This window comes from Garra rufa, chromosome 14 (assembly GCF_049309525.1).
Source record: "Garra rufa chromosome 14, GarRuf1.0, whole genome shotgun sequence".
Classification (NCBI taxonomy): Eukaryota; Metazoa; Chordata; class Actinopteri; order Cypriniformes; family Cyprinidae; genus Garra; species Garra rufa.
This window is the reverse complement of record NC_133374.1, coordinates 12416982-12443465: the sequence shown is the minus strand read 5'-3', so window position 1 is coordinate 12443465 and position 26484 is coordinate 12416982. Positions and strand designations below refer to the sequence as shown.

The window sequence follows — 26484 nt, the reverse complement described above, 5'->3', positions numbered from 1 at the left end:
AGGGCATATTCTCAGTAGTTTGCATAATTTCAGTGGGAGGGATTACAAACGCCTGTGAGTCAAAACACACAACATACTAAGATAAAACTATCAGCATCATCACCAGGAGATCGTTTCAGTATGGAGTAACAACTTTGGGATAATTAATAAAGCCCACAACAGAGCTCACGCAGCTCGTAGATTAGCAAGGCAATAATGCAAAAACGGTTAAAGTGAGAAGCAATCCATCGATGAGTCAGATTGTAAATGTCGCTCAGATTCAAAATGATCCGATTTGGGTAAGTGTAAAATTTCAGGAAGCTGCCCACCCACAACCAGGACCCACAAGAGCGCTGCCAGGGTGGGGGATGCTAATTGTCAAAATGTCCGCTGCTTGTAACAATATCCTGTTGCGTTATTAAGTTTACCTGAATCAGAAGTGCTGCCATCCACAATATTCAAAAATGGGATAAAATGCATATTTTTGTTTTGTGTGTTGTATTATGTGTGTGATATATATTAATAAATAAATTACTTTTGTTTTAATTAAAAAAAAAACCTATATATATATATAAACTTACATACCTACATACAAACATACATACACACACATATATATATATATATATATATACACACACACACACACACACATTTACATTATATATATTAATTTATAAATATGTGTGTATTATAAAACAATTTATTAATATATATCTGTGTGTGTGTGTGTGTGTGTGTGTGTGTGTGTGTATATATATATATATACTATTAATATTGTATTATATAAATAAAATAAATACTACTTCAGTTTTATTTACAATTACATATATAATTACATGTAATATACATGTAATTTTAAATAAAACAAAAATAATATTAAGTTTTATTTATATAAAACAATATTAGTAGTATATATAAACACACATATTAATAAATAACTTGTTTCATAAAATATATATATGTGTATATATAATTTATATATATATTATATATAAATGTATTAATATATCTTTGTGTGTGTATATATGTGTGTGTGTGTGTATGTGTGTGTGTGTAATGTTAAATAATACAAGCAATATTAATTTTTATATATGTATAAAATACAATATATATATATATATATATATATATATATATAGTAAATAAAACTTATTTGTATGTTTTTTATTTAATTTAGCATTTTGTATATATATAATTAAATATTTAAAATTAATATAATAGTTGTATTATTATAATTAATATTAAATATAATTTAAATTAATTTAATAATTAAATTTTACATTTTAAATTAATATCAAACAATAATCAAATTTTTTCAACTTTATTACAAAAAAATGTAAATATTGTAAACATTACCATATAATAAAAGTAAATAAAACTGGATTTAATAGAAAATACTGTACACTCATATATATATGAACACAACAGTTGTGCCTTCTAGATAAATATTCCACAGCCATAGGGGCAGATGGTAGTCTCAGTAGTCTACCTTCACTACATAGAAGCTTCCTGTCCACGATTCAGACTGTGAAGACAGAGGCCCGGGTCCAATTTAGTAGGCTAGGCCGTCCCACCCTCTTTCTGGAGAATCCATGCTAATCCACTGAACTTATTCCTCATTTTCAAAACAGTTTTTGATTCACAGTGCCAAATTTTATGCATGTCATGCAGCATTATAATGCTTCAGTTTACAAAAAAGTCCTGAATAATACTGCTACTCAGAAAACCTGAACAACAACAGAAGCATCTAGAGAATAGAAAGCATATACAACTGAAGTAGAAGGATTATTAAAGTTTATCCTTGACTATGGGGCATGAAACAATGCAACAAACTATGGAAGAATCTTGAACTACTAGTCATGGTCTTTGGTATCAAAATGTTTGAAAACCCCCGATCGGCCAACACATAAATATGCCCCAACCTCCATGAATTTAATCAACAAACCAGATAACAACTTCAAATGAACCAAAATTCAGCTCTGCTAAAATTGTCAGCAATAAACAAAAGCTGTTGTTCCATAGCAAAGTATGTTTATGAGTAATCCGGAACAAATCCAACATCACGCCACTCTGCTGCTGACCTACAGTGGGATGTGATGAAGCCCTACTACGTCGTTCAAGTGAGTGATTGAGGTATTTGGCAGGAAAATGTTGGCACAGCATGACACATAACCATGCTCAACTAGCATTGCCTCCTCTTCTGTACCTGAGCAACTCTCTTTACAACACATTTTTATGTTATTCTCCTGAAAATCTTTGAATTATCCTCAGCACACAACTCAATTTACTTTACGTTATATATCAGATATACTCTTATAAACTCCTCTGTGCACCAAAACACATATGAAATACCTCATAGTCACATCTAAATATCAATAAGAATAAAACATCACCTAAAATGATCTAAAACGCAATAAGACTCACCAGTCAAAAGGTTCCAGACCTTCTCGGCTCCAATCAAGCATTAATCAGCAGAGAAAAACCGTAGCATGACAAACACTCACAATGACACGTACGCATACGGATGGGACGGAGGCCTCTCTTGCTACCTTCTGTACCATGCTCCAGGCGGGGCGGGGAGGAGGAGGAGGAGGTGGGCTCGTTGCTCTTCTCCTTTCAACTCCTCCGTTCTATATGAAAATGTCAGAGGCTCAGAGCGGGGAGCATTGTTCTGTCCACTCAGGCCATTCATAAACGGACACCCACTCTGCTCAACCCACAATGCACTGCACTGTTCCTCCTGGCCAAGAGCACATGGATGTGGCAGCGTTCATAGCCTAGGTCAATGCAACCGAGAATGAACATGCCCCCACACACGAGTATGCATCATGAGAGGATGACATGAGAGGAATGCAAGCATTTACATTAGACAGCCACTTGAAGTGGGACAGAAAATGGTTCTTTGAAATGCGTTGTTAATCAATGTACTATTCAAAAAAAGTTGTCTTATGGAATTTATGGTTTCAGGAAGAACCTTCAACATCTATGAACCTCTGCATTCCACAAAAGATTCTATTTAGTAAAAGAAGGTCTTTAGATTTTTTAAATGTTCTTCACGATGCCATAAAAGAACCTTTAACATCTGAGTACCTTTCTGTTTCACAAAAGGTTCTTTGTGGTGAAAAAAGGTTCTTCAGATTATAAAAAAGTAAAAAAGAGATGGATCTTTAAAGAACCTTTGACTGAGTTCTTTGTGGAACCAAAAAAGGTTCTTTTATGGCATTGCTGTCAAGAACATTTTGAAGCACCTTTATTTTTAAGAGTGTAAACCTAATAGCCTTATGTTATAGAAGATCAAATAACTATCATAGTTTAGGTTCTTCATTTGCATTTATGGTTCATTAAAGAATGTTTAACATCTTTTAATGTTTCCATTGGACAAAAGGTTCTTTATAGTGGAAAAGGGTTCTTTAGATTATTAAAATGTTCTTCACACTCAAAAAATTATCTTTTTAAGAACCGTTTACTGAAAGGTTCTTTAGGGAACCAAAAATCATTCTTCTGTGCCATTACAGCTAAAAACCCCTTTTGGAATCTTGAGTTTTTGCAAAAACAAACCTAGAAACCAAAATGTTGATCTGAAGAACATTTAAAAGCTCTATTGAACCTTAAAACCTTTAATAGAACTTTTAAATGTAACATCAAGAACATTCCATCTCTGGAACCATTCCATAAGTAACTCAAGAACCATATGTGACCGTAGACCACAAAACCACTCATAAGGGTCAGGGTTTTTTTTAAATTTAGAGTAATATATAATGTGAAAGCTGAATAAATAAGTTTTCCATTGATGCATAGTTTGTTAGGATAGGACAATATTTGGCTGAGATACAACTACTTGAAAATCTGGAATCTGAGGGTGCAAAAAATCTAAATATTGAGAAAAATCACCTTTAAAGTTGTCCAAATGAAGTTCTTAGCAATGCATATTATTAATCAAAAATTAGGTTTTGATATATGTATGGTAGGAAATTTACCAAATATATTCATGGAACATGAGCTTTACTTAATATCCTAAAGATTTTTGGCATTAAAAAAAAATCTATAATTTTGACCCATACAATGTATTGTTTTCTGGTCCAAGGTCACATATAAGGCTCTTAAAAAGAAGTTGGGCCTTCATAAACAACTGCAGAACCTCTAAAGATAGTTCCTTGTGATCACATTTTAAGTTCTTCTAATCAACATATTGGCTTCTAAGATTATGAAAGCACCAGTGCATAGATGGTTTTTCAAAAGAACTACAATGCCAGAACACTAACCACCAAAATATTGAAAAATATGTGACTGAAGTAACATCTAACTTAACAGAAACTCAAAAACATCTACCAGGGGCTACTAAGCACTAACTAAACCACATTTAACTCTGGTTGAGTTGTTATTTCCAAGTGTAAAGTCATTTAGTAAACAGCATTGCGTCCAACTGTCTTGATGAAAACACACTGTTCCAGTGATTCCAGTTACAACACTGGACCAGAGAAATAAGTCAATCAGAATAGACGTAAATGCTCCAGAGCCTCGACAAACACCACACGCACACTCCTGCCCCTTGTGCTTCTGTACATAGTGGCTATTGTTTAGGCCGTCCCGGGGAGAGAACAGAACGGCCAGGCTGGAGCCTGACACCGCACAACACAGGGAAGTCGATGCGCACAGCTAATTGTCTTAAAAATCACAACAATCACCCATTCACGCTTCCCATTTCACTGCCTTTCTCTCGTGGATGTTACTGTCATAATTAAGCACTCATGTACAGGAGGATGTGATTGTAAAAATACTTGAGGCTAAAGGAATAGTTCAGCCAAAAATGAACATTCTGTCATCTATTTCTATGATGTATTTTATATGTTGGATGGTTTGTTAACACAATATTTGAGGGTGCAAAAAAAAGGTCAAAATATTGAGAAAATTGCTATTACGATTATCCAAATGAAGATCTTAGCAACACATATCACTAATTAAAAATTAAGTTTTGATTTATTTACGGTAGGAAATTTACAAAATATCTTATGGAACATGACCTTTACTTCATATTCTAATGATTATTGGCATAAAAGAAAAATCCTGTACAATGTATGTGGTCCAGGGTCACATTGGCTTCTATTGTATGGACAAAAAATACTATGGAAGTCAATGGGACCCAAAACTGTTTGTTTACTAACATCCGCCAAAATGTCTTCTTTTATGTTCCACAGAAGAAATGCATACAGGTTTGGGATGTCATGACTGTGAATAAATGCTGAAAAGTTTGTCATCATTTACTCACCCTCATGTCATTCCAAACCTGTACGAGTTTCTTTCTTATGCTAAACATAAAAGAAGATATTTTGGTAATGAAACAGTTGCTGGTCCCCATTGACTTTCATAGACTTTCTTTTCCTTACTATGGATGTCAATGGGGACCAACAACTGTCTGGTTCTTCAAAATTCTTCAAAATATCTTCTTTGTGTTCAGCATAAGAAAGAAACTTAAACAGGTTCGGAACAACATGAAGGTGAGTAGATGACAAATTTTTCATTTTTGGGAGAACTATTCTTTTTAACGCCAACAATTAAACAATTGAACATCATCTAGGAATGGAAAAACAAGTTCTGTGTGAATGAGCCCTAATGCATATATACATACATATATATACACATACACACATATATATATATATATATAAATATAAAATGCATTAAATAGTATATGTATATATACACCACCAGCCAATAGATTTTTTTTATTTGTTTTTAAAAGAAGTCTCTAAAGTCTCTTAACTTTTTTAAAGTAATATTGTGAAATATTTTACTATTTAAAATAACTGTTTTCTATTTTAATAAATTTCAAAATGTAATTTATTCCTGTGATCAAAGCTACTCCAGTCACATGATGCTTCAGAAAACATTCTAATATGTTGATTTACTGTTCAAGAAACATTTATTATTATTATCAATATTTAAAACAATTAATATTGTGGGGGGGGGGGGGAGAAATTAATGCTTTTATTTAGCAAGGATGCTTTAAATTGATCAAAAGTGATGAAAAGACATTTATAATTTTACAAAAGATGTCTATTTCAGATAAATGTTGTTCTTCTGAACTTTCTATTCATCAAAGAAACCTGAAAAAATAATAATGTTTTTGAGCAGCAAATCAGAAAATTAGAATGATTTCTGGAGGATCATTCGAGTGGAGTAATGATGCTAAAATTCAGTTTTGAAATCACAGGAATAAATTACATTTAAAAATATATTCAAATAGAAAACAGTTATTTCAAAATTGTATTGCTTTTGCTGTACTTTGGATCAAATAAATGCAGGCTTGGTGAGCAAAAGAGACTTATTTAAAAACATTAAAAATCTTACTGTTCAAAAACTTTTGACTGGTACTGTACACACACACACACACACACACACACACACACACACACACACACACACACACACACACACACACACACACACACACACACACACACACACACACACACACACACACACACACACAAAACACACACACTGCTCAGCAGCCATTACTCCAGTCTTTGTTGTCACATGATCCTTCAGAAATCTTTCTAAAATGCTGATTTGCTTCTCAAGAAACATCTCTTATTATTATCATTGCTGAAAACAAATGTGTACATTTTCTTCAGGAATTTCTAATGAATAGCAAGTTCAAAAGAACAGCATTTAGCTGAAATAGAAAGCTTTTGTAACATCATACACTACCATATTAGTCTTACACCCACATGAGTCAGGCTTTTCCCCATTAATGCTGCATCTATGATCACACTAACTACACTACACCCGTCACACACGCACCGGCCCACAGCAGGCCTCTGGTTCGAGCCATGAGGTCAGCGTGCCTGGAGGTCTGAGCTCTCGCCCTGCTGTAGATATGGGTGAGGGCGCTCAGAGAGCTGAGGTTGAAAAAAAGGATCCATTGTCCTCCTATTGTCTTTGGGGAGACAGACAGTATAGATGGTTTGTGACACAACAGAAAGGTAGAGGAGAATGGGACGCGAGGAGTCATGGAACAGGGTGACTCTATCGGTAATTAATGACTCCTGTCTGAAACAGGGTCAGAATTAGAGACCTAAGCCAATGGTTTGACAAAGACGAGGATGGCGGATACTATCATAAAAATACTAGCATATTATCACTGATGCCAGTTTCAATGGAATATTTTTACTCTAATCAAATAAAACCACAGCAGGAAATATTTACTATATAGTCTGTTGAGTAACTGCAGGATTAGCGTAATCTCCATTGTTTTCAAACTTGTTTGAACAACTTAATACAGGAAAACAGTGCACTGACAAACAAGAATGGTCTAAAAATCAATAGAAACAGAGCATTTTCAACATCATTCCATATATTTTTAATAATATAATGCTCATTACGGATACGCCTACACTGTAAAAAAAAAAAAAAAAAATTTGTTGAATCAACTTAAAATAATCTGTTACCTTGCTGCCTTAAAATTTTAAGTTTAGTCAACTCAAAAAGTTTAGTCAACTTGAACTCTTAAGTTGTACTAAGTGACAACTTAGATATTTGAGTTGATTCAACTTAAAGGCAACTTTTAACGCAGCTGGGTAACTGGATACCTAGCTTTTAAGTTTAACAAAGCAAATTTTTTTGTTACGTCAACTCAAATATCTAAGTTATCACTTAGTACAACTTCACATTTCAAGTTGACTAAACTTATTTGAGTTGACTGAACTTAAAATTTTAAGGCAGCAGGGTAAAGATTATTTTAAGTTGACTCAACATTGTTTTTTTACAGTGTACTTAAACAAAAACAATTTGTTGAGTCAACTTAAAATAATTTTACCCTGCTGCCTTCAAATTTTAAGTTCAGTCAACTCAGATAAGTTTATTCAACTTGAAATGTTAAGTTGTACTAAATATTTGAGTTGACTAAACTAAAACATTTGTTAAACTTAACAGCTGTTTGTTACCTTGCTGCGTTAAAATTGTAAGTTGAATCAACTCAAATATCTAAGTTAAACTGAACATTTCACGTTGACTAAACTTGAGTTAACTAAACTTAAAATTTTAAGGCAGCCAGGTAACAAGTTATTTTAAGTTGACTTAACAATTTTTTTGTGTAGTGACTGCAAAATGTATTTAGACACTTCAGCCTCACTTAAAAGATGTCATTGCATTAGATGATAAATAAACCAAGGCATCTGCAAATAAATGCTGGAAGAAATAACTTCACAAAGTCACTTTTAGCCATTTTCAGTGGCATATGAAGTTCATATAGGTGTCCTAGCAGAGTAATTGCATTAACAGTACACAAACAGTATATAATTTTGCTGAATGTTTCGCTAAAAGTGTGTTTTCTGCTGTTTATTTAAAGCAAACACCATTTGGTTTGAAATCTACTGCAATGACACTGGTACATGATTAAGTGTGAGTTAAGTGCACAAATGCTTTTACAAAGCATGAAATACTATTCATTAATAACAAGTGCACAAACACACTAGAAATTGAAAATAAGGCAGCTGGCATTGAGAGTAATGGGTCATACAGTTAATATTGTGCACTTGGACAAGTGCAAATGCCAGATGACAACACGCTTCACATCTTCAGAAACTATTGGATATTCATCCACAGTGGGGTTTGAATCGCTGGCAGGTAGCCATGAGAGAAACTGGCAAACATTATAATCCTACTTTAGAAATGAAATCATTTTAGGCATGGACTAAAAACGAGATGTCAATGTATTCCACTGGTTTTGCATACAAACTTATTTTAAGAATAAACATAATTCTCTTATGTCTGACTCTCTAATATATGCAAAAATAACCACACAGCAAAAAAACTGTTTTCATAGAGTTAAATAATACCGTAAGTAATACATAATTTAATTTAAAAAATTAAATATAGCATTAAAATACTTAATTGTCACTCAAAATAAATTGTGACATGTCAAATAAACATTCGCATATGTGTGCTTGGCATATCATGTATGGCTGCTGTGTTAAAAAGATCAGACCTACCTTATCAGACGGTCTTCACTGTAAACAAGCAGACAGAATGCCGATAACTCAAGAGCAATGCCAGTCTCTTTTCCTATTGAATCACAAACCCTCCCACCCTGCCTTTCTTTCTCCCTCTCTCTGCCAACCCTCTCTATCTGATGGCATGTGCCACTGACACATAATTGTTATTGTGGCTTCACATTAGCACTCTGATTAGTAATGCCTCAGTTTTACAAACAGAAAAACACCATTGCACCAAACTGAATCACTACAAGTGTTACTTTATTTAAAAGAGAAACCGGCCTGTTTTGCTAAATCTCATACCTCAAGTCGTTGCTGTTCTATACTTCTCCATATCGATGCGACTGAATATGCTTCTCACGTAGCGTTACACTCAAACCTGCAACGTAATTGTTAGAGGAAACCGTTTATTACTCACTCATTTAAACAAGACCACCTGAGTACAAAGAGATGTGTTTTTCAACAGCTGTGTGAACTGTAGGGGGCAGTTGCCCTTTAGCTGATGCTGATTCTTAAGTAGCTCTCACCTAACTTCCTGTCTATCTGAAGGAATGGCTGCTTTAAGACACCAGATGGATGAAAGCTGCGATGGCTACCTCTCCGCTGTGATCTTGGCAGGCCACCAATGTTGGATTTCAGAAACTACGTCTCACTCTGAGACAGAGGCAGTTGTTGGTCCTTCTTCTCCATCTGGGTTAGAAAAGATGCTTTTTTCTGTTAACCCCACCAGGCAGCACAAGACAACCTAAAAGAAAGCAGTCTTATATATGGGTGTTAATAAAATGTTGTATGTAAAGACAGCAATGTATAGGACCGATGACTCTAAATTGGCTGTTAAAAACAGGAACTTTAACTTTAGAACAAGTTATAACATTGAATGCATATTCATGTTGTACACAGTCAAATAAAATACTTAAGCTCAGTGATAGATATATATATATATATATATATATATATACACGTTTTTACATGCATATAAGTTCTGTATGTCAATACATGCAATTATTGTACATGGATAGTAAACTGCCATCTAGTGGTCACAATTTAGAAAACACTAAACAATGTTTAAAAATAAAAAAAGATCCCTAACAAGAAAACAAACCTAAATACAATAGAAAAGCTTTATTGAAAATTGACATTATAGGACTGTACAAAAATAGCAAAATGCTAAACCCCTGTATGACCAAATCTGAGATTAGAGTATTACACATAATGTATGTATATATATATAAAAAAACAGCATTTAAAAAATTTGCACACTTGGGTATTTCATACAAGTTCTTGCATTTGTAAATGTGAATAAAAAATAAAAAACAACATTATATAATCACCCACTTTCAGAAACTGTGTGACGCCTCAGACTACAGGCACAATAATAGAATTTCAGTCCATACAAAGTTCACTTCTTTATGTTACATTAAAATAATTAAAAAAACAATACCTGACGAACTTGAAAGGCTCTATTGTTCATCTTTTTTCCATGATGCAAATAAAAACCTATTAAAAGTCTATTAAAATACAGAACTAGACATATTTGCACACTGCTGATGAGCGTCACAGCAGTCATATTGTTTGAGTATTTGCTGTTGAGAGCAACAAAACCATAAAAGTTCATTGACGTTTCAAATCTGCTATTTCATATTTATAAACGAGTCTGCATTATAGTGGAACAATCTGAACTATTTGCGGCTATACAGTTTTAATCATTAAAATCTCCCATAAAAATTCAAGACATCTGAATATGAACAAAAAAAATCCTCAGCATTCAAGCCTCAAAACTAACACACACATAAGTGACATGAAAGGGCACGGTAACACACACATCTGCATCACACACATCATTTCCACCTGAGTTTCACACCACCAGACTCTCTCTGCTGACAGCTCCATTCTAGACAGAGAAAACACAGAGGAACTTTGTATCAGTATAAAAATATAACAAGGCTGAATATTAAAGCACTGTATCTTTATCTGCTGAGCTTAACTTAGCATTGACAAAGAAAAAATTTAACCTTTTTTTTCCATTACTTTTTACAATGTTTCAGCTAAAGATGGAAGTTTGTTTTAATCATGGTAGCATGACCCAGTTTTTTCCCAGCAGGGCCCTTGACCCCTGACATGCTGAACTCTTACTTAGACAGATAGTGTAAAATAGCTAACTAAGTAACTGACAAACTAAATACATTTTTGTGGTAGGTTCTTTTCAGCCGTGAATATCCCCTGTGTCGTTTTCGTTTCTTTAGATCACTGCTCCACCCTGCTTTTCAAAAAAAAAAAATATATTCGGCAATCTGCACTATATTCCTACTCATATTTATTAATGTATACACAATTGCATATATTGTCTACATATAGATTACTTCACATTTTGTACCATTCTGAAACTTATCGCAATTGATCAATTTACTCTAATTTGATTTCATAATTTAAATTAAATTGTAACTTAACCAGGTCAATTCAGAGTTATTATAGTGAACTAAAACTAAAAAAAAAAAAAAAAAAAAAAAAAAAAGAGGTTTTAACTGAAAATAAAATATAAAACTCTTTATTTCAGGCTGTTGGCAAGACATTTTTTTTATTTTAATTTAGTTTAACTTGGGGTACTAAAATAGCTAAAACTGAAATAAAAATGTAAACACATTTTCAAAAAATATAGTTTAAAAAAATGACAAAAACATTGATTATTTGATCCAAAATACAGCAAAAGCAATGATATTATGAAATAGTAGTTTTAATACTTAAAATACCTGCATTCTATTTGAATATATTTTAAAATGTAATTTATTCCCTGTGGTCAAAGCTACTTTTTCAGCATCATTACTCTTCAGTGTCACATGATCCTTCAAAAAATCAATTCTAATATGCTGATTTGCTGTTCAAAAAACATTTATTATTATTATTATTATTATCATCAGTTTTTAAAACAGTTGAGTATGTCTTTGATGCATAGAAATAAAAAGATTTTGTAACCTCATACACTAGACCATTCAAAAGCTTGGAGTCAGTATCATTTTTGGGAAAGAAATTATATAAATTAATACTTTTATTTAGCAAGGATGGTTTAAACTGATCGGAAGTGATGATAAAGACATTTATCATGTTACAAAAGATTTCAGATGCTTACCTTTCTATTCAAAGAAACCTGAAGAATTCTACTCAGCTGTTTTTAACAATAATAATAATAAATGTTTTTTAACAGCAAATTAGAATATCAGAATAATTCTGAAGGATCATGTGACTGGAGTAATGATGATAAAAATTCAGCTTTGAAATCACAGGAATAAATTACATTTTAAAATATATTCAAATAGAAATTTTTTTATTTTAAATAGTAGAAATATAGAAGCTTTACTGTTTTTGCTGTACTTTGGATGAAATAAATGCAGGCCTGGTGAGCAGAAGAGACTTTGTTAAAAAATTAAAAATTTTACTCTTCAAAAACTTGACTGATATAATCTCAATAATACTATAATTGTCACTAATACTATTATAATATTTATTAGACATTTTTTTTGTTTTGATTTTAGTTACTTGGGTTGCCATGGCATAATTTTAACATTTTTGTTTAAAGTTTACTTTTTTCCATCTAATATTGATATTTAATTAGTTTTAGTTAACATTATTAACACTGAACGAAACTGCTAGTTTATTGTCTGCTATAGAGCAGCTTGACAAACCAAAGCATTTTTGAATCTGGCTCTCTTACCTTTTTTAAGTTGCTCTTCTTGGACGATGCCAAACTGTTGCTGTCCTCAGCGTAGGGAGGGGGAGGAGGTGGGAGGTTGCTATGGTTTCCATGGCGATTAGGGTTTCCAGAAGGCGGAGCGAGCGGCAGTGGTGGCGGTCCGCCGTGCGGCCCCCTGTAGCGGTCAGATCGGTCGCTCTCACTATCGAGCCGCTCACGGCTGCGGCCTCTCTGCTGCTCGCCCAGCTTCTTCTTTTCCATGGCTTCCCTTAGGAAGCTATCGTCATATGCGTCCCGACCTCCACGGCCACGATCACGCTCCAGATCTGTCAGGTCATCACGACTACGGCTGCGTCGACCCTGGAAGCCCACCCCACGGAAGGAGTCTCCACGCCGTGGACGAGCGTCAGGAGAGTAATCACGGCGGCGACGATCATCATAAGCGCGGTCGTAGCCTCGTCCACTACTGCTCCACTCGTCATCCGAACTGAATGGAGGAAAAAAAAAAGCTATGGGTTAAGACGGAGTAGTTCACTTCCAGAACCCCTTGTCACCCAAGATGTTCATGTCTTTCTTTCTTCAGTCATAAAGAAATGAAATTTGAGGAAAACATTTAAGAAATGTTCTCCATATAGTGGACCTCTATGGTGCCTGCGAGTTTGAATTTCCAAAATGCAGTTTAAATGCAGCTTCAAAGGGCTATAAACAATCCCAGCCAAGGAAGAAGGGTCTTATCTAGCGAAACAATCGGTTATTTTGTAAAAAAAAAAAAAAAAAAAAAAAGATATTGACAATTTATATACTTTTTAACCTCAAATTCTTGTCTTGTCTAGCTTTGCATGAACTCTGTGTATTCCAGTTCATGACAGTTAGGGTATGTCAAAAAACTCCCATTTCATTTTCTCCTCCAACTTCAAAATCGCCCTACATCGCTGCAGAAGTACTGACCCAGTGTTCTACAAAGTGAACATGCAAAGAAGATCAAACGCCCTTCACAAAAAAAAAGGTAAAACAGTAATGTAGGAAACTAAATTTGAGGTCAAAAAGTATATAAATAGTAAAAAAAATTTTTTGAAAATAAACAATTATTGCCAAATAAGACCCTTCTTCTTCAGCTGGGATCGTTTAGAGCCCTCTGAAGCTGCATTTTGGACATTCAAACTCGGGGGCACCATAGAAGTCCACTATATTGAGAAAATCCAGTCGTTTCTACAACTGAAGATAACAAGGGGGTGAGTAAATTATCTGCAAATTTTTGTTATGGAACAGAACTTCCTTTAATGTATTAAAGGTGACATATTATGAAAATCAGACTTTTTCCGTGTTTAAGTGCTATAATTACATCCCCGGTGCTTCTACCAACCCAGAAAACGTGAAAAAGGACAACCCAGTAACTTTGTTTTAGTAAGCCTTTTTCTGCAAGCATGCTAACTGTTCTATTGTTGGCTGCACAGACAAGCACAGAACACTATTTAGAGTCCCAGTCTCAGAGGAGATGAGAGCAATGGATTTATTGATTTATTTACTGAATACGTCGCTGCTGCCACACAAATCTAATACAAACATGCAATTTCTTTTCCAGCTGATTACCTTCACAGAAGTAACTGGCTGTTTTTGTAACTTCTGTGACTTTTTAACATAAACTTGTGTGTATTTCTGAAGGAAGAAGGAGGTGAAGTGAACACACACCCGGAGCAGTGGGCAGCCATTGCTGCGGCGCCCGGGGAGCAATTGGGGGGACGGTGCCTTGCTCAAGGGACTCACCTCAGTTGTGGTATTGAGGGTGGAGAGAGTGCTGGTTATTCACTTTCCCCACCGACAATCCATGCCGGACCTGAGACTCGAACCCGCAACCTTTGGGTTACAAGTCCGACTCTCTAACCATTAGGCCACGGCTGCCCCAATTTGACAGTTTAAGCGCAATAAAATGTGAAAGAGAACTTAGTTTAGTACTCACTAGAGCTGCACGACTCTGAATAAAATGAGAATCACGATTCTCTCACTATTCTGGAGAACTTTTTTATTTTAAAGATTTACCCCTGAACATTAGGTTATCAAACAGCAGCAGTGAAATAAGACAAAATAAACTTTGCTTTAAATTTAAAGAAATGTAATGAAAAATAATGTAATAATGTAAACAAAAAAACTAAACATTAAAAAAAGAAACATACAAAGGTATTATGTCAGAGTAAAGTGATTTAATGATTCTTAGCTAGAAACACTAGCCTATCAACATTTTATGGCTGTCAACATGCATATTTTAATGTAGCTTAATTTGTGTGCATTGGGGAGTCGCTCTCTAAACGCAGGCTATTAAAGTAGCTTTTGAAAGCGCGTCCGGGTTTTACTTTTGGTTTCGTTTTAACGATCCCGCAAAACTCTCGATGGCGCTGAGCGTGCATTCTACAATACAAGAAATTACTTTAACAAAACCATTTGAAAGTGAGTGGAAACCAACAGGATTTTGAAAAGCGTGTCCCCAGTGGAAATTACGCCGCTGCCACTGAGTTATCATCTGATGTGAATGAATGCCGCATTGTACAGGATATTGAGACAGAGGCGCAATGAATTGCATCTGACAGAATGTGCGCTGAAGATGAAGTTTAAATGGTTATGTAATGTTGGAGATAACGGCGAACTGCATCAGCTCACAGCAGTCTGTGCAGTAATTAGGATAGCAAAAGTTTTGTAAAATATAAATAAAATATATTTGGCTGAATCGTATAAATGCTGGATTAAGATCATGAGGGGGGTCGAATCGAATCGAATCGAGCTCTAGTACTCACATGCCATGTGGCAGACACTTTCTGTGCGTGTGCTTCAGATGTGTGCACTCAGAAAACCATATATCAGTACTTTAAACAAATATGGTTTAAAACGCATGATTTCAGCACAAAAGACAAGATAATCAAAACCTGACAGATGTTTTTTAGCAGAGTATCTGAGACACGAGCTGTAAAGCCACTGCTTTATTTTGGAAAAGGGGGTGAAAACAATGTGTTTCTGCTTCCACTCAAAATGACAATTTTCAAAATTATATAATAAATGATCTGTGGCGTATTTTGAGCTGAAACTTCAGACGCATTCTGGGGACACCTGAGACTTATCACATATTGTTAAAAGGGGCATAATGTGTCTAATAATGTGTAATTTAGCTAATTCAATATGATTCAATCACTCACCCTCTCCCGCCTCTAGCTCCACCACCTCGGCGTGCTGGCGTATAGTTATCTCTATCTCTGTAATTGTTGCTAATATCATCCAAATTTTCCATGGAGCGTGCGCGTCCTCGATTGTCAGGTCCTCGTCTGGGATCATCCCGTCTGCCATGCTGGGAGACGCTGCTGATGGTGCTCATGTTTTCGTCCACGTCATCGTACACTGTGGTAAGTTGAGGCGGCCTGGCCCGACCGCGATTTCGAGAGTCTGGGCCATCATGAAGTGAGCTCACTTCGCTCATACCATCCACTGGAGGATAGATGGGAAATGCAGAGTTAGAACAAAAGACTAAAAAGGTTTTAATAAACTAAACACCTACAAATCATCCCCCAACCTTGGAAAAACAGAGAATCTATAGAAAACAATGTTTCGATAAAGTTTTGTATCCTTTAGATTGCCTGTGGATTTTTACACCCACATGTAGGACATGTTTGTGAATCCTGAATCCTTTCAAAAATGGGTTGATTTAAATAGTTTTCATTAAGGATCTTGATGCAGGAACATGTCCTACGTAAGTCTTTGTTAAACCCAACTCCTTAAGAGTGAAAGATAGTGCCCATCTCCAGAACTCACGACGATTGTATTTGCCTGGAGCGTTCATTGGGCGACTGGGGTCGAGGTTGGCCAGTTCTCGCTCCATGTAGTAAAGCACTCGAGTTGGGTTTCCATCTTGGTCGGCCTGAACACGGTATCCACTACGATCTAAAAAAATAACAACGTTAGATGTAAAAACATTTCAAAGAGATAAAGTGACTTAAAGATGTTTTAGAAGGATCAAAGTAGTGACATACTTCCTCCACCATCATGGTCTTGCAGGAGAGGCACTTGAGACCCTTGACCAACTGTAGCGGGACAAACAAATAATCAACCGATTACATTTATTGAAGTAAAAAGAAATTATGTTAAAGGATTACTCCACTCCCAGAATACAAATTAAGATAATTTACTTACCCCCATGTCATCCAAGATATTCAAGTCTTTCTTTCTGCAGTCTCAAAGAAATTGTTTTTGAGGATTTTTTTTCTCCATATAGTGGACTTCAATGGTGCTCAACAGATGGAAGGTAAAAATGCAGTTTCAGTCCAGCTTCAAAGCTGAAGAATAAGGGTCTTATCAAGTGAAAAATAAGATGGGTGTTTTTAGACCTACCCTAACTGTCTTGAACCGGAGTGCACAGAGTACACATGCGCATTGCAGAGCTAGACCAGACAAGCATTTGAGGTTAAAAAGTATATGAATTGTAATTATTTTGAAAGAAAATAACAGATTGTTTCGTTAGATAAGACCCTTATTCCTTGGCTGGGATTGTGTAGAGCCCTTTGAAGCTGCATTGAAACTGTATTTTCAACCTTTTGAGCACCATTTAAGTCCACTATATGTGACCCTGGACCACAAAACCAGTCATAAGGTTAAATTTTACAAAACTGAGATGTATATATAATATGAAAGCTAAGTAAATAAGATTTCTATTGATGCATGGTTTGTTAGGATATGACAATATTTGGCCGAGATACATCTATTTGAAAATCTGGAATCTGAGGGTGCAAAAAAAATCTAAATCCTGAGAAAATCACCTTTAAAGTTGTCCAAATTAGGTTCTTAATGCATATTACTAATCAAAAATTACATTTTGATACATTTACAGTAGGAATTTTACAAAAAAATCTTCATGGAACACGATCTTTACTTAATTTCCTAATGATTTTTGGCATAAAAGAAAAATCAATAATTTTGACCCATGCAATGTATTTTTGGCTATTGCTACAAACATACCCCAGCGACTTAAGACTGGTTTTGTGGTCCAGGGTCACATATGGAGAAAAATCCTGGAATGTTTCCCTCAAAAAAACAATTTCTTTGTGACTGAAAGAGGAAAGACATGAACATCTTTGATGACATGGGGGTGAGTAAATTATTAGGAAATTTTTATTTTGGAAGGAGTAATCCTTTAAAATGCTCAAAGTCAAAGAGAGGATGAGGTTACCCGAGCTGGCTCCATCAAAGTCTCTGCCGTAACCATTGGAGTGAGGACCAGCGACGCCCATCTGCATAGGGTGCATGGGTATGCCCGGTGCAGCTCCATAAGCTGGCTGGCCGTACATGCTTTGGGCGTAGACAGTGGCTGCGTACTGACTGGGGACACCAGATTTTACCATTTTTCCAGCCTCATACACTGCAAAGTTAAATTAGCACAAGTAATAATTTAAAACAATGCCATTAAATTCATAAAAGTGCCACTATTATGCTATTTTTAAGGTTCATAATATGTTTTGGGAATCTCCTACAAGTTTACATGCTTGCAAAGACAAAAAACACTTTTCATTTTCTCAAAATATGCATTTTCATCACCTCATTTTTTACGATTCTCAAACTATTTATTCAAAGCAAATCAAAGACTCAGTCTCTCTAAACCCCTTCTTTCCCTGAGCCTACTCTGCTCTGATTTGTCAGATGGCCCAGGCTGTTGTGAATGGTCTACCGTGTACAGTGCATGTCATTTTGAAAATACAAAAATACCAAGATTAAATATATTTAAATTAGTGGTGGGCCGTTATCGGCGTTAACGTGCTGCGTTAACGTGAGACTCATATCGCGCGATAAAAAAAATATCGCCGTTAATCTATTCTCAAAGTTGGGTTGGGAGCTGGGTCTAAACTACGCAAGATATGAAGACTTTCACTTTGATATTTTAGCGCGGATAACGTGCCTACCTAGTTGAATAGCACTGTAGGAGGCGAGAACGAGTCTTCAACTTCTGTGAAATGACCACATCAAATGAGACGCGCAGACATGGATGCAGTTATGAAGCCGCTTCAGGGCAGGTGCGTGCGTTGCTAGACCCTTTTTACCGGGGCACGTGCCCCAGTGAAAATCTGCTGTGCCCCAGTAAAATCTCAAGTTTGAGTTATAATTTACTTTTGATAATCCCGAAAGAAAGACATTTTACTATATGCAACAACTGAATTGACGCTTCTAAAAGCAACGCAGTTTATTGGAAGATGCACGCAGATAGGCTATCCATACCTGCGCGCCTGTGTATATTTTACTGGAACGCGCACGTCGTACAGCCTTTTGCGCAAAAGTACTTGGTTACACAAGTTTGTATAGTTAATTGTGTTGTAAATGCAATTGTCAAGAAGTTTGTAATGCATTTTGGAAACAGGAGATGAGCGCCTGGTCTAATGCGCCACCTGGCTTGAGAAACCCGTTCTCAAAGACTTACTTTTAGTCATTATTTGGGTAGCACACATTTTCTGAATGCCTTCAAATTAGCCATTTTAATCTAGATTAATCTAGATTAATTTCAAGATTTAATCTAGATTAATCTAGATTAAAAAAATTAATCTATGCCCACCTCTAATTTAAATACAAAATGAAAGGCAATATTGGAAATAGCACAATAGGGGCACTAACATACGGTAATTACAGTAATCTACAGTAATTACTGTAGATTATATATTTTTAATCAACTGAAACGGCCTAATAAAACAATTCCCACAAAGAATTTTTAAACACTTTTCTGAAAAACAATTGGTCACTTTCAGAGTTATTATCATTAACTAAAACTATAAAAATGTATTTGCTAAAAAAATATATATATATATTATTTGAAACAACTTCTGACTGGAAATAAAAATTTTAATTAAAACTAAAAAAAAAAGTTAGACCACCCAAAAAAAAAAAAATTCTGTCATTAATTACTGATGACGTTCCAAACCCATAAGACCATTGTTCATCTTCGGAACCCAAAATAAGATATTTTGATTAAATCAGAGAGCTTTCTGTAGGGTGACCACCCGTCCCGCTTTGCATTGTACTGCACAGCATTTTCACCCCTTATCCTGAACGTTGCATATTGAGAAAATGTCCCACATATTCATCAGTCTGTTGGTTTTTAATTATCATATTATTAAAACGTCCATGTGTTCTTTTAAATTTTTAAGCATTTTATTTATTATTTTTGCAGTGTAGTTTCCATGCAAAGGATTTGCGGACCTCATCAAGTGATCTAGCACCACCAGTGGAAGGTCGAGCGCACACAAAAAAACACGATATTCAGTCTTGAGACACAACTTTCTTCTTATTTTAATAGTTCGTTTGAGGCGGTTTCTATTCCATTATTTCAATGACAAATGTCTAGAGTCTCACAGGTGGATTTTCTTTACTCTCATACAAAAAAGACATGTGCACGCTAAGAAACATAAATCAGCGCATACTGCAATTAATGTAATCAGTATTTACATAGCATAACAGTAGAAATTGTATCTGTCTCACACGTGTCCCGCAATGTCTCGCAAAATCAAATCCATGTCCCGCAACAGATCTATTACCAGGTAGTCACCCTGTGTTCAAGGCCCAGAAAGGTAGAAAGGACATTGTTAAAATAGTCCATGTGACATCAGTGGTTCAACCATAGTGTTATGAAGCTATACTTTTTGTGCACAAAGAAAACAGTTGCACAAAAAATATTCTCAGTGTTTTATAAAAGTCACATGGACTATTTTAACAATGTCCTTACTCCTTTCTTGGCCTTGAATGTGTCTGTTGCATTGCTGTCTATGCAGGGTAAGAAATCTCTTGGATTTCATAATAAAAAAAAAAAATCTTAATTTGTGTTCCAAAGATGAACGAAGGTCTTACGGGTTTGGAACGGCATGAGGTCGAGTAATTAATGACAGAATTTTCATTTAATTTAATGAATTTTCACTAAAGCTAAAACTAAAAGTGAAATCAAGCAAATAGATAAATCACAAAAATAATATACTAAAATTAAAACTGAAAAGTATCAAATTAAAGCTAAATTAAAAAACTATAATAGAATATAAATATGATATTATAAGATTTATGATAATATGATGAAAAATGTGATAATATAAATAACACTGACCACTTTTTACTGCCTTTTCATTCAGATTGATTTACTTTCACCCTTCCTAAACAGGGCATTGTTGGTTAAAAGGGGGAAGTGGAAGTGAATGTGTTGTGGACTTACGTGCGCGGGGACAACAGCAGCGCTCTGGACAGCAGGGGCAGCTGACATAACAGCAGCAGGTGTGAGGGCAACACTGACACCAACAAATACCAATCAGAAGCAACAGCAGCAGAAATCCCAGGACCACTAACACCACTAACAACCAGTCTGGAAGAGAAGGAAAAAAAAAAAAAAAAAAACACTGAAGAATTTGGGGATCAGACAAACCTCTTGCATCAGATAATAAACAGAAGAATCAGGGCAGTAAACATAAAAGACTCAAAATGGAATTTCGGTTTCATCATATTTTTTGTACTTTCCACCCCATCCCTAATGCTTGGTAAAATGTCATGAGATGGGTGCATCCATCTTCATGTGTGCATATGTCTGTCAGTTCACCAAGTGAAAATTAAAAAAAGAGGGGAAAAAAAATGTATTTGACGCACACAAAGAAAAACCAGTCGGACAGGTTTTGCCTCACAATACTCTGCCAGGGCTTGATTCCAGCATGCACCACAACAACATCCAACATGCACAGACACAACATGACTCATGTGCGAACACAGATCTCAGAAACTATTCCACAATCTGATGGACAAAAACAAACCATCAAAATAAAACCCAATAGTTCTCTATTTGAGATCATCGTTCGTTCAGTTCGGATATCCATAAAATCTCAACCAAATTACAGGATTATGCAAATCTAAGTAATAATGTACAGTCAGTTGGCTAACTGCAAATTGCCCCACTTTTTTACATGACGGCTTACCAAATAAATAATGGATCTTTAATATTGTTTTGAGCTGAAATTGGTTTATTGTGTGAGAAGAAAGAGGTTGTGGAATGATGAGAGAGATATGAAACTGGATTTGAAACTGTTGTTTCAGGCATTATGCAAAGATATTTAACCACAGAATGCTGCCAATAAGAATTAAGAAGTCAAATGCAATGCATAATAATTAGCAACCAACGTCATTAGGAGTGCAAAACATACTTAATTTGACAAAAATAAAATAGGCTGTAAGTGGCAACTACAGCTCTTTCAATATGTTGATTTGCATTTTCAATGTTTTTAGTCAGCTGGACGCTCAAGGACACAGTGATACAACATTCAGGGACACAATGATACAACATTTAGAACACACTGTTCTTCAATCCCATCGAAACTTTGTTTATGCAGCAAAAAATAAGGCTTCTACTCTAAGATCTCTAGTTGTTGTTTTTCTAGTCTAAGGCTGCAATGAATAAGATCCAACCGTGGCTGGTGAAGGATTCAAGAATAGCTTCAAAGTTAACCAGACCTCTAGAGAGAAGCATTTATTCTACCTTCCATGATCAGTAAATCAATGCCAGGCAGCAGGTCTGTAGTATTTGACTTTCTCTCTGTGAAAGAAAGACAAAGCCATAATTACTGAAAAAGGCCTTACGGCATCGGCCCAAGAAGAAAACAAACTGGCCTTTAAGTTAATAAAATTATTTTACTACTTCTACTGCTGCTATTGTTATTAATATTAGTATTTATCAAAATAGTATTGCTTTCTAAGACACTTAAGAAATGAACTTGAATCCTTCACAAGCAAACAGTGATCTTCCAGGGAGAAAATAAAAAATAAACTACCATTCAAAAGGTTTTGAACAGTAGGCTTTTGAGAACTCTCTTCTGCTTACCAAGTCTGCATTTATTTGATCCAAAATACAGCAAAAGCAGTAATATTGGAAAATGTTTTTACCATTTAAAATAACTCCTTTCTATTGGCATATATATTAAAATGGAATTTATTAGATTAAAGCTGCATTTCAGCATCATTACTCCAGTCTTCAGACATATGACCCTTCACATATCACTCTGATATGCGGTTCAAGAAACAATTTTTATTATTATTATCGATATATTATCATTATCATTCTTTTCAGGATTCTTTGATAAATAGAAAGATCCAAAGACCAGCATTTATCTGAAATAAAAAGCTTTTCTTCTGAATAAATGCTTTTCTTCTGAACTTTCTATTCTTTAAAAAAAACTGAAATAAATTCTACTCAGCTCTTTTCAACATAATAATAATCCATGTTTTTGAGCAGCAAATCAGAATATTAGAATGGTTTCTGAAGGATTATGCGACTGGAGTAATGATGCTAAAAATTCAGCTTTGAAATCAGAGGAATAAATTACATTTTAAAATATATTCAAATTGAAAACAGCTATTTAAAATAGTAAAAATATTACTTTGGATCAAATAAATAAATGCAGGCTACACATATATTAAATAAAAAAAATAATTATTAAAAAACCACAAGCAAACAATAAATAAAAAATACAATTACTACAAAAAAAATAATAATAATAAAAAAAAAAAAAAACACCCAACAATTTTCAAGAGATCATCAAACACAGCCCTAATTCCTCACATATGCAAAGACCCACCAAACACAACAAAATCTGAACAAGTGATTTTGCGGTTGAGTTTGTGATAAAATCACACATTAAAATGTTTGGGTGTCCATCAATGTGAGTTTGTGAAAAAGGAAACACTTACCAAGCACAATGAGTTCTGTGTAACACTCGCCATTCCCTGAAAGGTCCTGGGCTGAGGCGACGCTACAGACGTACACACCGCTGTCACCCCACGCGGTCTGAGTAATGCTTAGGTCTGCTTCTATTAATGTTAGAAAATAAAAAAGGTTCTGTTTTAGAGGTGATCAATTCATTTAATAAATGTGCATATTTAAAATCTTTAAAGGAACACTCCACTTTTTTTGGAAAAAGGCTCATTCTCCAACTCCCCCGCAGCAGGCGGAGTAATATCACACAACGCCTGAAACATGTCCTGCATGATGTTACTCCGCCTGCTGCGTCCATATTACGGCAGCAAACTTCCTTGACTTTTAAGAAAGAATGGAAGTGTAGTCCCTAATATTATCGGCCTAGAAAATCAATGCTTTTCATTTTCCGCTGGTTTTAGTACGCAATATAACTACAGAAGAGTCAAGTTTTAAATAGGAATAATGTCGATTTTGGAACGCGAAGCCATTGGTCTAATAGCATTCAATAATCTATGCTAAGCTATGCTGAAAGTGATATTGCTAGAACAGGAGAACGGCTGAATGGATTGCAAAATGGTAAAACTCAACTTATTACCACGGGCGGAGTTGGAGAATGAACCTATTTCCAAAAAAAGTGGAGTGTTCCTTTAAGACAGATAAAATGCAGCCAGACTAAACCTAGCACAGCCTCTATGTGTGGTGTTGATAAAAGAGAAAAATATATTAAAATATCTAAAATGGATAAATATATACTTTCAGAATGTTAAGTCAACCTACTATCTGTGATGCTGATCTGACGACCCTGGTACTCCGACCCAAGTGCGACCGCTGTTTGTTTGGAAGCTACTATGCGAACAGTCCTGGCGCTGTCTGAACACTCAATGTTGGGGTTGTAGTTTGGATTGGACTGAGCGATGGCATTGTCAGCACTGTTGGGGTTTAATGCAGCTTGGATCGGGTCTCTGCAGTAGGACTTGTATTTCCAGGTGATCAATGGTTGGGTTGTAGCCGTGGTAGAGAAATCACAGCGCAGCGTGACCGGTTGGAATAATATGACCACAGATCGTGGATAAGGACAGGCCACATTGATGGCTGTGGTGCAGCCTGTTGGAGAAAAAACATGTTTGAATATAACAGTATCCACAAATGAATGAGACAGAGAGGAATTAAGAATATAGTGGAGATCAAATACCATCCAGACTGGACTGAAAGTCCTTTCAAGCAATAACAAAGACCCAAACCATGTCAAAAGACAGCATAGCGCATTAAAAGGCTCTTATGAAAAGACTTAAGACTTTCTGTATTTCTATTTATAATAAACCAGGTGAAACACATAAAAACAGATTTTCAGTTTAAATAATAAACTGACTTCTAGGCTTAGATCTATTGAAAGTCCTTTGAATGCTCAGGAAGCAAGCGGTCCACTTGAAAAAGGTCTTTCAATCAATTAAATGACTAGTTTTTCACCAGTGAGTCATGATAATAGCGGTGTTTAAATCTTCATTCTAGCTGTCAAAGTCAGGAGGCAGACTGTGTTTAGTTGTTCTAAGACACTAAAATTGCAATAAACGTTCAAAGCAGTGTTTAATGCAATATCTAATGCCAGATGAAATTATAAACAACAGCTTCTCAAATCTAAAAAGTATCAACTTTGAAGGGAATATTTATATATTCATTTGAACTCTATTTTTATACATAACGCCTTCCTAACACTTTTGAGGAAGAAGAATACATCATAACAGGGTCTCCGAAGGTTGAGGTTATTTAACATTAAATGTAGGAAGTTCTGTTATATGTAAACAAACTGACATTTCATGCCTCATTAATTTGCATATCCCCGTTGTCAGACCTGATTGGTCTAACATAAAGGAAAACCCCTGACATACAGCCCAAAGAACAATAGTCTTTCATAGAAGCTACAATTAAACTGTCTTTTCAAGCAAAACTGTTTAATAATACCTTGAAAACCGATCAAATGACAAATGGAGCCATTCCAAAAGGCTTTTTTTGGGGGGGATTACTATGAAAGGGTATACAAACTTTTCACACAGGTGACATCACATTATGACATCAGTTAGTAAGTTAGTGTTGGTTTTCAAAGTTTATCGGAGGATGTGACTCATTATGTCTGACCGAAACTATTTCCGTGTGAATACGACATGACCACCTCCTACACAATCCACATTACTTGTTCACTTAACAACAAATACCATGCACTTAAGCAAATCCTAACAAGAACTCTTGCCATCCAAAGTGTAACCATTGCACAATGTGTGAAAACCTGAGGTAGGCCTATACATCAAAATGGATTTGTAGCTGTTTGTACTCATATCTCATATTTAGATGCTGGCTTCAATCAGTAATATGATTAAAAGTGAACGATTATAGCCTTTGCACACTTATTTTAGTAAATTCTTTGACAATTCCTATATCTACTAACAGATCCAATGGCCTTCATGAGTACTAGCTTTGTTATAATAATTAAAATCTCACAATAGATATCCATAGACATTGTTTACATACACATACAGACATACATACATACATACAATAATGGACGAAGAAGTGTAAACAGTAACGCATAACAACCAGAAGAAGAAGAAATGCGCCTACCTGTGAACAAGAGGAGGGTAAAGATTATACCCTGCGACATATTTTCTCCAAATCTTTTAAAACATATGAGTTTTAAAAACTTTAACTTCTTCAAAAGTATATACAGAAAGTTCGATAAAGCAGCTGTGTTTTCTCAGGCAGGTGCGTCGTCCATTTCCTTTTGCAGGGAGGTATGAAAGTGTAACCCGAAACTCAGGTGAGATCGGCGGGACCACTGCAAGCAAAATGCGCGTTTAATGATAGGGGTCCGACAGAGGACAACACTTTCCGTGTTTACAAATATCGAGACTTATACATTTATTTTACTTCTTGAACTATAATACAGGATATTGTGGAGCAGTATTATTTGACTGCATATCCGGTTAGACGAGATTAACCTAAAACGTTTATTAGTACAACGCCCTGTAATCCACCTTTGGTGAGAGAAATGGTTTAGTCCACTGCCAGTCTCTCTAAAGGCCGGGTTAATGATCGCC

At 35.3% G+C, this 26484-nt stretch overlaps 2 protein-coding genes across 10 annotated transcripts in view; both read right to left on the bottom strand.

The window, feature by feature from the left end:
* Window positions 1–9027, bottom strand: part of mag (myelin associated glycoprotein) — a 32495-nt gene extending 23468 nt beyond the window's left edge. For 3 of the 6 annotated variants that reach the window (XM_073817956.1, XM_073817960.1, XM_073817961.1), the window contains exon 1: window positions 8976–9027. The gene's annotated coding sequence lies outside the window, so the exon portion shown is untranslated. Of the gene's footprint in view, window positions 1–2406; window positions 2542–8975 lie in introns of those variants that run through there. The other 3 variants (XM_073817959.1, XM_073817957.1, XM_073817958.1) reach the window with 3 other exon arrangements.
* Window positions 9028–10085: 1058 nt separating this feature from the next.
* On the bottom strand, window positions 10086–26190 carry lsr (lipolysis stimulated lipoprotein receptor). Of its 4 annotated transcripts, none has more exons than XM_073817919.1 (11): window positions 26009–26190; window positions 24173–24499; window positions 23389–23508; window positions 22181–22237; window positions 20876–21022; window positions 17867–18055; window positions 16674–16724; window positions 16471–16584; window positions 15846–16131; window positions 12685–13150; window positions 10086–10869 (listed from the first exon to the last, which is right to left on the bottom strand). In XM_073817919.1, the coding sequence occupies exons 1-11, from the start codon at window positions 26046–26048 to the stop codon at window positions 10834–10836; spliced, it is 1833 nt and encodes a 610-aa protein (XP_073674020.1). In that variant the 5' UTR covers window positions 26049–26190; the 3' UTR covers window positions 10086–10833. The 4 variants fall into 4 exon arrangements, with proteins under 4 accessions (XP_073674020.1, XP_073674019.1, XP_073674022.1 ...); XM_073817918.1 differs by having other exon boundaries at window positions 16456–16584; window positions 26009–26187; XM_073817921.1 differs by lacking the exon at window positions 22181–22237 and having other exon boundaries at window positions 26009–26188.
* Between the last annotated feature and the right edge of the window lie 294 nt (window positions 26191–26484).